Source organism: Oncorhynchus masou, chromosome 28 (assembly GCF_036934945.1).
Source record: "Oncorhynchus masou masou isolate Uvic2021 chromosome 28, UVic_Omas_1.1, whole genome shotgun sequence".
In the NCBI taxonomy this organism is placed as follows: Eukaryota; Metazoa; Chordata; class Actinopteri; order Salmoniformes; family Salmonidae; genus Oncorhynchus; species Oncorhynchus masou.
Genome location: NC_088239.1, coordinates 18672012 through 18684458, shown reverse-complemented (window position 1 = coordinate 18684458; position 12447 = coordinate 18672012). Strand labels below are relative to the sequence as shown.

The window sequence follows — 12447 nt, the reverse complement described above, 5'->3', positions numbered from 1 at the left end:
ACTAATGATTCACATACTAATGATTCAATATATCAGGAGGGAATCCAAAAATGATTAGTGCATGAAAGAAAAATAGGGATTTCATATTTGTCAAATTATTGAGCCTGTGGTAAAAACTCAGAAATGCATCATCTTCCTGTACAATATCAAAAACGTCATGTAAAGATATCCCCTGATTATCGATTATCGACCCTTTCTCCTGGTGTTTCTTTGTCAAAGAAAAATGTGGCTCTGTGTTTCTGTACCGACGAGGTTATCTGAATGACCCCACTTTCTGGGTAGCAGAGAATATCAGAGGTCAAAGGTCTGTACCTTCACTTCCCCCGGCCATGCTCTTTGATGATCACAGCCGTGGCTTTAGATGATGATGATGAAACCCTCCATCTTCACTGAGGTGCGTTGATGCTGCTTTGTGTGCTTGCAAATGCTGCACTTGCCTTCAGTCTGTTGCAGCCTACTGTGTACTCTCACTATTTTCCTCTCTCCCCTAAACTACTCTACTTCTCTCGTTACCTCTTTCGGCACGTACTCCGCTTTCATGATCAGAAAATGTTCACCCTCTGCCCCGTTATCAAAATAAGGCGTCTTGAGTGCTGTTTTGACAAAAGAGGAAACTGAGACAAGTCTCTGTGCCACCGCAGGGTGGTGGCTCCGGTGCTTCTATTTGTGGCGCCGTGCCGGGAGCCATGTCCTCATCAAACACGCCCACCACCGCCACAGAAATCACCGCTACTGTACCCCACTACGTGATACCGGAGAATCCCCGGCCTCTGGAGTGCTTCAGCAGCAAACTTTTCTTTGAACAAAAACACATTGACACACAGTGGTTGAGTGGTTTTACAGGTCATCTGTGATTTCTGATCGGTCCTGATCTTTGTATAATATCTGAATCCTGACTTGCATATTTGGTTGTATTTAATGGGAGAGCATCTTTTTGATTGTTTATGTCTAGATGTGGAACTTCGGAGAAGGTTGTACCAAACACAAATGTGTTTTGGTATAAAAAAAAGACTGTAAAATAACCAGGAATTCAGCCAAAAGTGAGTTGTGTATCAAAGTATGACATTTTCAAATTCGATCTCTTTTTGGGTTTAGTTGTCAATTTGCAGTGTACAAATTATTATAATTATAGTATGTCTTCCCGACCATCCTCTCCAACAAAAATAAGCCTGCAGCTGAATCTAGTGTTTCACCATCAGTTACCGGGTGTGTTTCACCATCAGTTACCGGGTGTGTTTCACCATCAGTTACCGGGTGTGTTTCACCATCAGTTACCGGGTGTGTTTCACCATCAGTTACCGGGTGTGTTTCACCATCTGTTACCGGGTGTGTTTCACCATCTGTTACCGGGTGTGTTTCACCATCTGTTACCGGGTGTGTTTCACCATCTGTTACCGGGTGTGTTTCACCATCTGTTACCGGGTGTGTTTCACCATCTGTTACCGGGTGTGTTTCACCATCTGTTACCGGGTGTGTTTAACCTGGGCTAACAGTGCCACTATGATACTTGATCAAACTAACGCACCTCGTCTTTCTGTCTGACAGGACCAAGCCATGGAGAGGTGGACACACAGGAGTGCTTGTTCTATAACATCAACTATGAGATTGAGAAGACCAACCAGAGTGGGGTAGAGCGCTGCGAGGGTGAGAAGGACAAGCGGTCGCACTGCTACGCCTCATGGCGAAACAACTCGGGTACCATAGAGCTGGTGAAGAAGGGCTGCTGGCTGGATGACTTCAACTGCTATGACAGGTAAAATCTCCTACTGTTGTGCCTATCAACTATTTAATAAATCTGTATTGTACATTCAATAAACTCTGCCTAAAATATTAGGGTCCTTGTATTCACAAAGAGTTTCTTGGGATGGGGGTGCTGATCTAGCATCAGGTCCCCCCTGCCCATATAACAATATTCCATTAAGTTCTAAAGGCGGCAACTGATCCTATATCAGCAGTCCTACTCTGAGACGCTTAATCAAAACAGTCCCTGGTGTGGATCTGAGGTGGAATCTGTGTCCCCCTCTATGGTTGGTTTCAAATGTTTCATTTTCCCAGTGTGATCAAAGGCTCAACAAATGTTAGAGTATGATAATGACTGTTCATCTAAACATCAGATATCACCATATATAAAACGTCATTAAAACACAGTTGAATTTGTCATTCACTCATTACTGCATTGACTTCACAGCTGGCATGTGTGTGCAAACCCACACAAGGTAGTCTCTGACATTTGCTCGCATTACCAACTTTTTTTTGTTTTCATTTCGTTTATTGGAAGCTTTATTGGACTCTATATTAAATGTTTCTCTGTCAAACTGGAATATTCAATTATCCCGCACCTGGCGGGTCCCGTAGGTGCTCGATAACGTCTCGGGAGAAGTCAGGCGGAGTGGTGCGTTAGATTTTTCTACCACTTGCCTGCTGCCATTGCAATCTATTTCCAGCCTTGCTCCCGAGACCAAGAGAAATCATTAAATAAATGGTTCCGGATAAGAAGCTTGAAAACAGTCACTTCTCCCCAGATACACATTTAGAGAGGAGCAAAGTGCCTTAAGTTTTGACGAGGACCAGTCCACTGCATTGTTTACAGAGCGAGACAAATGTTGTGTGGATGTGTACATGGTTTGAATGATCAACTCTAAAATGTTTCTGCAGGATATTTGTATAAAAGCTGAAAAACATTTTGTAGTGTTGCATGAGAACAGCCAAGGTACCAATCCATTAAGGGATTTTGTTTTGAGGTATTAACCAGACGCTTTCTAAAAGCTCAATTCTAAAACTGTGTTTGCCTTTATTATAGTGGGACGCTATCTATGAAACGATTCCCCGATCCCTAATCATGTGAAAGTGGGCCAGCAACAATGACTGATCTGAAACGCAACGGCAGCAATTCGAGGTTGCTTAAAACTAGAGGTCACCACTTCTTAAAATAGCAGACGAGTAGAGTCTCCGGTGCATGTTTGAAATACCAAACACTGAAGTGTGTTGAGTGACAGGCTTAAGTCTGAAAGCTTTTTTTAAAACGCTCACGACTGTTGTAGATTAGATTTAGGTAAAGGGATGTTACTTTGCCGGCACCAGTGAGGTGGTCCGACCTGCTCTGAATTAATTGTGTACATTAATACCCTCGAATGCATTGATATAAATGCATTGAAATAGTAAAGCATTTAAGTTGATCCTTGAGGACACAGTTCTCAGTGTGATCTCGCTTCTCTAGACATACAATGATGTCTTCAATCTTAATTCCATCATGATTACAAGCATGTTTCTTGAGGGAGTTTTGAGTTCCTATCGGGACAGCTTGAGGAGACTCTCACAAGGCTAAGCAGCCCTTAATCCCGGCCTTCTTTCAGTGTTGTCAGGGGCGACTGGCTGGCCTCACCATTGGCTCTGGCTCTCTGAGGAGAGAGGACACTGCCCAATGACCCGCCAGGCCGCCACATTGCTGACATGGCCCGACGCTGCCGATGTGCCTGGCGCCAGCAGAATCATGGCGACACCGCCAGTCCTCTCCCTCCTTCCAGTCCTGTCCTCCACAGAGGTCAATAAGTCGTTTCGCTGTGGGCCCCGCATCAGACCAAGGCCAATAGTGTGAGCGTTGCATGGTGAGGGAAGGGAACGGAGGGGGGTGGTTAGCTAAGGGTTAGTTAGGTATCTGAGCAGGTCATATAGGATCTAGGTTCTGTCTCCAGGGTCATGTTCAGTAGGGCACACTGTAGCAAAGCTTTTTAAAACGTCTGGCAACGGAAAATATAAGAACAGTTTCTGATTGGACAGTTTCAGGTAGAACCTTTCTGTTTCACTGCTTTTCATGGCGTTGTGAACAGAACCCTTCATAGGGTATAACCACATTCCCTCTGAACTACTGAAGTCAATAGAAAGCGGAGGCGCTCCCTTCGCTACCCTAGACCAAAACATTTCCCTTTGACAGTCAATTAAATGTTATCTCCCGTTCTTTCTCTCAGGCAAGAGTGTGTGGCAACAGAGGAGAATCCTCAGGTGTTCTTCTGTTGCTGCGAGGGGAACTTCTGCAACGAGAGGTTCACTCACCTGCCTGATATCAACGGACCATGTAAGTGAACCTGTAGGACTCTACCTCTTTGTTTTACACCCATAGAAAGTAGATAGGGCCGCAGGTCCAACCGTCACAGAGCACGAAAGGAAAAGTCTGTGCTACTAATTACATTTCTATGGCTACACCTTGATTGCAATGTTCTAAACAAATTCTGCTCCGGCCTGTGCAGGTCAGAAGATCCATATATGATTGGGTTCCTGAGACGTTAAAACACCTCAAGGCATTGTTAAGATCTGATAGTCTTTTGCAGACCTGAGTAGAATTTGTGTTTCTGGATCTCACCCCTGATGACTCTTGTACTCCTCTGTCTGGGGTCAGATGTCAAGGGCTAGGGAAATGTAGATGTTATATTGACCCATATCTCAATTAGCTTGTCGTCATTTTGGAATATTTGATTTTCCCAATCATTGCTCGCTCCATTTGTTTCCCGAGCCAATATCACCTGCTTTGCTATGATATCTTGGTATGTTAACTTGGTATTTTAACCCTGTTTGGTGTGACGTGAAACCCAGTAAGTTGATATTATATTTGACATCCGTGTAAGACCTATACCAGCTTTAAACCGAGTTGGAAGCTCCACGGGCCTCACCCAGGGTTAAGTATTGACTTTGTTCCCCGAAAAGTCCTCACAGTGGGGTATTGTAGGATCTTAAACACGATGGACAGAAATGTGCAAGAGGCCACACGAGTATTGAATTACACCGCCTGTTTGCAGACTGAAGCTCCAAAAGTTAGGGGCAATTTTGCCCAGGAGAATAGCACCTCTTCTATTTTACAGCTCCCTTTCCTCGCCAGATTTTCTTGAGCACACAGACATCCAGACAGGCAGCAAACTTATTTGTGTGTGTTAAAGCCAAAGCTTGGCTTAGAAAGGTGGAAAAAACTAGTGTGTGCCTAACTATTCCTATATTTCTGCCATTTTCCCCTCTTTCTACCCTCCCTCAATCCACCTCTCTCCCTATCCTTCCCTCCTTTCCACTACTCCCTCCTTGTTTTTTTTCCCCCCTTCTCCTGGTTTCTTCTCTCCCCTTCTCCCTTCCTCTCCCTCTTTACCTATCCTCTTGTCATTTTCTCTCACCCCTCCCTCTCTCCCTCTTTTCTCCCCCCCACCGCTCCTCGATGGCCGCTGGGTAACACTGTGTTCTGTCCCTCTCTCTACCGCCAGTGATCAAGTCGCCTCCCCCCATGCCCACACTACTCAATGTGCTGGTCTACTCACTGCTGCCCATCACCATGCTCTCCATGGCCCTGCTGCTGGCCTTCTGGATGTACCGCCACCGCAAGCCACCCTATGGCCATGTGGACATCAATGAGGTCGGCCAATTCCCTCCCGAGCTACGCATCTTTCACTTTTGCTTCCCATCACTCTTCTGTTTTCATCTTTGAATGACTGAATTTATTTGACATGTTTAAAGTGCATGTAGACTTCCCTCAGCTAAGTGGAACAATACACATACAAAACAAATAGAGGATTCAAATCAAAGGAAAGTTTCTACTTATTGTGGTCCTCCTGTCTGTCGGTATTGTTTGCTCTCTTTGTCTGTAGAGCTGTTTGCTTATCTTCTGTGGTGCTACCTCTTTGTGGTTTCTCACTCCTGTATTCTCTCGCTCTTGCCGTTTTCATCCCTTGTTTTTCGGAGGCCATCTTGTTAGTAGCCCCAAAGCTGCCAAGTAGGCCACACAGGACCTCTGTTAACGACTAGCCCCATCTAGAGGTAGTCGGGGGCCACTGACGTGATACAGGTCCCACCTATAGGACCATTGTTAGTTTACTACTGTCAGTTTTCAGTATCTGTACATCTACTTTACACAAGCCATTGTGCATAAAGCCTTATCTGTTTTTCTTTTTAACTGTTTTGAATGAGTATTAGAATTCATATTTTATATTGATATAAAAGCTCCAGTTATTATATAAATTGTAAGTATGTCGCGAGTGGCAATCAATCCTCATAACCTTATTGAATATAATGACCCAGTGTTTACCTGTTCTGACCTCCGACCTCTGACCTCTTGATCTACCAGGATCCCGGCCTCGTTCTCCCTCCCTCCCCCCTGGTAGGTCTCAAACCCCTGCAGTTGCTGGAGATTAAGGCCAGGGGGCGCTTTGGCTGTGTGTGGAAGGCCCAGATGATGAACGACTACGTGGCTGTCAAGGTCTTCCCCATTCAGGTAAGTTGCTGAAAGGTTGATTCAACTGTCTGTGTCCTCTGAAGCCTTGGTGTAACAACACCTCTTTGTGTGTGTGTCCTCCCACAGGATAAACAGTCGTGGATGAACGAGCGGGACGTGTTCCTAACACCGGGGATGAAGCACGAGAACCTGCTGCGCTACATCGCCGCCGAGAAGCGCGGGACCAACCTGGAGATGGAGCTGTGGCTCATCTCTGAGTTCCACGAGAGGGTGAGGAGCGAGACTGGGGTGGAGGGAGAGGTGTTAAGGTGTGGGGAGGTTAGGTTCGGTTTGGTGGAGGAAGTATAAGAAGTATAAAACCAGCTGTAAGCCTGGGACATAAGTTTATATCAGTTAGCCTTCATAAGGTCCCGCCACTGAGCTTTAGCAATGTTCTCTAGGCTTTCGTATCAGGCTTGCTACAGAGATCCACTATTTATTGGCACTGAGGAAGCTGCGTTTTGTTGCTCAGAGCTATTGCCTTTTAATTTTCCTCGCTGTTTAATTTTCAGTAGCGTGAAAGTTGTTTGCTACAATTTAATAGCACTCAATTTGACTGACCACAGTGGGTTGGCTGGCATTTCTCGGACAATAAACGATGTGATCCCTGTCTCTGCAGTCGAGTTCACTTGTATTTTTCCCAGTTCAATCATTGACAAGCTATTTAGTGTGCTCTGGGGATGTCTTACTGTAGCTAGTTGTTAACAGCGCCACTTCTTTCTCACTCTTTCTCTCTCTTTCTGTGTATGCGCACGGCGTGTGTGTCTCTCTCTGTCTATGCTCCAGGGCTCCCTGACGGACTATCTGAAAGGGAATGCAATCAGCTGGACTGAGCTGTGCCACATCGCTGAGACCATGGCCTGCGGGCTGGCCTACCTGCACGAAGATGTGCCTCGCTACAAAGGAGAGGGACCCAAACCGGCCATTGCTCACAGGTAAGGCACACGAGTTCAGCACTTAGGTGTATGTTTAGAGCTGAGCGATTAACAGAAATGTTGATTATTTATTTTTAAAAATGAACTACTTGAGTGACGTCGGTTCAATTATTTGAATTAGATTTATTTTGATACTTTTCTGTGAGCTCAGTACAGACATTGCACAGTTTCTCTAGAGAAAAATTAGATCCAGCCTGAACTGTGGGATGTAGAAGGGAGTTGTAGTTTCCAACAGGCCAAAATTCTACATAGTTTAGCACATAAAATGTGGTAATTACCTAGAATGACCATAATCCATTGCGCATATACTTGTCCGGTCTGTTTCTTTTACGACCGCTGCTGAAGAGCGAAGAATGCGAGATTATGAGGTGATATAGAGAGCAGCTGTTGCTTTGAGGCATCTCTATCTGAAAATACATGATCCATGTGATTGATGGTTTGTATTCCGCTGTCATGAAAAAGTATGCCTTAATTACGTTGAACTACACAATGGGTATTTTGTCAGACAGCATAGGCAGCAGCCCTAATAGAGATGAGGTGACTTGGAATGAAATAGTCAAGTAAAACAAATGTTAATATACACAAATGAAATATTTTATTAAAGTAATGTGAATAAATTATGTTTAATAAGGGATGAGCAGTCACTACAATTATAGGACATTTATTAATAGTTTTATTCTGTGTTACATCATTCAACCCACATAATGCATTGGGCATTTAATGTTAATGAAATAATTGCAACCGAAATCGAACCAAACTCAAAAATGCATGTGTAAAAGAGAGAAACATTAGACTTGGCCTGGTTCAAGCATCTTGTTGTTTTCTCAATGACCCATCTGGCTAAGTAAAGTTGAGGTTAATCCTATAGCGTATTGATGTTTATGCTGAATCTTTGTTCTGTCTGCGGTCCCCTGTGTCTTCATTCTGCAATCCAGAAGCATCTAACCCTGAGGGAGTCTGTTATAATTATTATTGCACTCAAATCTCTGGACTGCAATTTTATTTTTCTGCGTGGCATCAAAATTGTTTACAGTTTATTCCATTGGGAATTCACTTCAATTCCGTTACAATCAAACCGAGCCTTAAGTCTAGACGGGACCGTTCTGTGAGCTTTATTTGTTTGTAGTTCAGGATAAGTTCAGGCTTGACAAAGGGCAAACTGATCCCAAGTCAGGGGGGGGAAACTCTCAGGCCAATCACCGATGTTAATTGATTGGCTTAAAAAGAAAACTGTCAATGAACCCCCGTCCTCTCTTCCTTCTCCTTCCAGGGACTTCAAGAGTAAGAATGTGATGCTGCGGACGGACCTTACGTCCATCATCGGGGACTTTGGGCTGGCGGTGCGGTTCGAGCCGGGCAAGCCCCCAGGGGACACTCACGGCCAGGTCAGTGGGCTACTATCAGTCTGGTTGCGTCCCAAGGGTTAGCTGCTTTTAACTAGTGTACATGAATTAGGGAGCCATACTAACTATGAACAAGTGCCATCATGGAAATACTGTTTTAAAGTTAGCTCCACATACTCACACGCAAGGAAGTGTGTGTGTGCGTAGTGGACCTTGTCTGACAGTGTCTTGTCCGTCTATCTCTGTCGTCCAGGTGGGTACCAGGCGCTACATGGCGCCGGAGGTCCTGGAAGGTGCCATCAACTTCCAGCGGGACGCCTTTCTCAGGATAGACATGTACGCCATGGGCCTGGTGCTGTGGGAGCTGGTGTCGCGCTGCAAGGCGGCCGACGGTGAGTCATAAACACGCAAGCACACACACGGGATCCTACTCTGCGATTTATCAGCAACCATACCACATTGGAATCAGGATGAGACCTTTTTAATGCTGTGTAATAGACAAATGAGAACGCATAGCTTATGGGTAACGATGTAGCATAGCCTGTAAGGTGTTCCGTGCTAAGACACGTTGCTGTTGTGCTGATTGGTCAGGCCCAGTGGATGAGTACATGCTGCCGTTTGAGGAGGAGATCGGACAGCACCCGTCCCTGGAGGACTTACAGGAGGTGGTGGTCCACAAAAAGATGAGACCGGTCTTCAAGGACTGCTGGCTCAAACACGCTGTGAGTATGCCAGCTCTGTCTCCAACGCAGAGAGCAGTGGGTCAATGCTGGGATGTACAGTACTTATAGTACGGTTTGATTCACATTTCCCACAATATGTCACCCAGGCATGACTTGAGTGCGTAAACATGTTGCCCCCCCAACCCAAAGAGACAAAAACATAACCCCCAAACATTCCACAGACAAATAAAATAAAGTCCATTTCCAAAAATAAAAATGCAGAAGTATAATATGTAGTCACAGATAATGCAGAATACGCTTAGACTATAGCCAAGGTTCACCTAAAAAAAATAAAGAATATACAGATTTATAATTCCAATGCTTCTACAGTATCACTGATTTGCAAAAACTCTCAAGAGCTAGGCTTGACGTTAATTATTTTAACCAATGACCAAGTGATGGGGAACTGACATAGTGGAGAGAAATTGAACATCTAGCTTGTAATAGACAGAGGTCAACCATTTTATTCTCTCTCCTATGTAAAGAGATATTCCCTCTGTAAAGATTTAGGATGCAACATTTAGGGATTAATGGTATTGGGGTAGAAGTAATCTCAGAGATATAGTGCAGTACTGAGCTCAAACATTTGTATCTCAGCACATTCCCACAGGCAATGAAAGAAGGTGCCTAAATGCGTGTTACATTTAAAACACAGGTCTGGGGTATTAGGCTCAATTTTGTGGAGCTTAACATGGGTGTGATATATGTTCTCATTATCCAATTGTATTGCAGCAATCTCAGGCAGGTGTTTGTCTGTATCTGAGCTCTAGAGCATATCATTACCCAGTCCTCTGCTGAAATATCTTCCTACAAATCGTATATCCACTGAAGTCTCTTACTATCAGAGTTGTCTTTGTGAGTAGCTACCATTTTCCCATATAATGATGTCATCTGACCTCTCCCATAACGCATATTAACAGAGAGCGTTTCTCTAGTGGTCAAAGGAGGTTGTAGGGCAGATTGTTATAGACTGGAAAGAATAAAGCTTCTCGAGTTAAATCTTACCTTTAGTTCTTCAAACATGAGCCCCTTTTCATTGTATAAATCCATTACTTTAACAATACCTTTTATTGCCCATTCTTTAAGGTGTGGAAAAAAACTGGATAATACAGGGGATTCGCACAGATATTTCTGTACTTCGTGCCATATAGTTAGGGTGTTTCTTAAAAGGGGATTAGTAGTATTCTTCTTTAGCTTCTAAAATGGAGCAGAGTACAAAAATATGGAAGTTGCAACCTCCCTCTGCCATAGGTCAAATAAAGAAGAGAAAGTCTAAACCTTGGTTTTCTGTTGATCCAGATACAATTTGGAAGTATCTTTCTGAAGTATCTTTCTGAACTTTGGGTGGGGAAAAAAGGTGGAGCCAGAATAATTTATTGAAATGGATAAAACATTTGTGCAGGATATTCATCTTAATGATATTTATTCTATCAATAATAGATCTAGGCAATGATGTCCATCTGTTGATGGGTTCTGTTGCATTCGTTACATGGGTTCATCATTTGTTGAACTCAAGGAGCTTATTTCTGGTGTGATTTTAATACCAAGATAAGTGAAACCTTGTTCTCTATTCACCGACGGATGCTGTACAACTGGATGCAGTCTCTCTTGCTTGTTGAGGAAAAGGATAGAAGACTTGGTTTTATTAACTTTCAACCCAGAAAACTGCCCAAAGTTATAAGTTGGAGAGGGAAGAGAGAATTCTTTAGATCTGTTAGGAATAAGAGGGTATTACCGGCATACATGTTCCACTCAATGTTCAAAATCCAGTTTTATAATTCCACTAATTGACAGGTGGGACCTTACTGCAATGGCAAAGGGTTCAAAGCTAAAAGAAATAATCCTGGACTGGCTGGACATCCTTGTCTCATGCCCTGAAAAAACTTAAGGTTGTGAGATCAAGTTGTTAGTGTCAACTTCTGCAGTTGGGTCTGTATATCATATCTTAATCCATTTACAGAAGTAGTTCCCAAACCCAAATCTCTGAAGCACTTCAAATAAATAAGACCACTCAACTCTATTGAATGCCTTCTCTACATCAAGGTAGAGTATGGCAGTGCAGTCCCCTGATACTATGTTTAGTACTCTCCTCACATTGTGAAAACCTTGACGGTTTTTCACAAAGCCATTTTGGTCTTTGTGTATTATAAGGGAGCACTCTATCCAATCTCCTGGCTAAAGCTTTAGCAATAATTTTTTGAGTCCGAGTTCAGAAGATAGACCAATTTAACTTTCACGATTTGTCTGGGATTTATCAGGCTCCAGAATAAGAGTGATTTTAAAGGTGAAACAACCTTGCTGAAAGGATTCAGCATACATATCCAAAAGTGGACCTTGAAGTTTGTCCTTAAATATCTTGGAAATATCTGTTGGGAGCCCATCTGGACCTGCCGCTCTACCTCCCTTCATATTTGAAATAGCATCCGATATTTCAACACCATCCAATTCCTTTTTCCGGGGCCAATTTTGTGTCTTCTGAAATAGAGGGGAAAATCAAGACCATCCAAAAATGATGTCTGATTAGTTAAGTTCTCAGGAGATTCAGCGTAAAGTGAGTTGTAGTAGGAACCAAATGTTTGGTTTATTTCTACAGGTTCCATTGATAATTGTCCTTGTAAATAATGAATTGCATTAATGGCTCTGTCTGAATTTAACTTCTTAATGCACCAGGCAAGCAAATGACCAGGTTTTTCACCTTGATCATAGGACTCCTTCAGCCTCGTTAAGCTGTTTATGGCCTTTGAGGGGAGGAAGTTCTTCAGAACTTTAAGAACAAATAATTCCTTGTTTACAATCTTCTAAATTATCCAAAAAAGCTTCCCTCTCCAATTTTCAGATTTGGCTGTCAATCTGTCTCATTTTTAGATTGAATTGATTGGATTTGAAACTGGTAAAAGTCTTGGTCCTGTAACCATCTGGGATGCAAATGTCATCTAGAAGATCCTTTTACTAGTTTTGTATCCCTATAGAATAATGACACGGGGGAATGGTCACACCGAACAAACAATACTATCATATCCATTTCCTGCTACATTGGGAAGCAATCAGCAAGTAACATGAATACGCATTTGTACTCGGGTTCTGAGTTCTCCAAGGTTCACATAGATCTCATGAAATGCTTTAATTCCCTTCTACTCTGCGAGTGTGAAGAGGAGTGATCTAGATGAGGATCAAAAGTTATTAGACTCCCTTCCTGGTAAAGT

General features: G+C 43.3%; 1 protein-coding gene across 1 annotated transcript in view; it reads left to right on the top strand.

Moving 5' to 3' along the window:
- Nucleotides 1-12447, top strand: part of LOC135517299 (activin receptor type-2B-like) — a 65521-nt gene that overhangs the window by 46130 nt on the left and 6944 nt on the right. Inside the window, exons 2-10 of the mRNA XM_064941472.1 lie at nt 1546-1753; nt 3966-4072; nt 5241-5389; nt 6098-6244; nt 6332-6475; nt 7031-7179; nt 8450-8564; nt 8776-8914; nt 9114-9244. Of these exons, the coding sequence (XP_064797544.1) occupies nt 1546-1753; nt 3966-4072; nt 5241-5389; nt 6098-6244; nt 6332-6475; nt 7031-7179; nt 8450-8564; nt 8776-8914; nt 9114-9244 (1289 nt within the window). The remainder of the gene's footprint in view (nt 1-1545; nt 1754-3965; nt 4073-5240; nt 5390-6097; nt 6245-6331; nt 6476-7030; nt 7180-8449; nt 8565-8775; nt 8915-9113; nt 9245-12447) is intronic.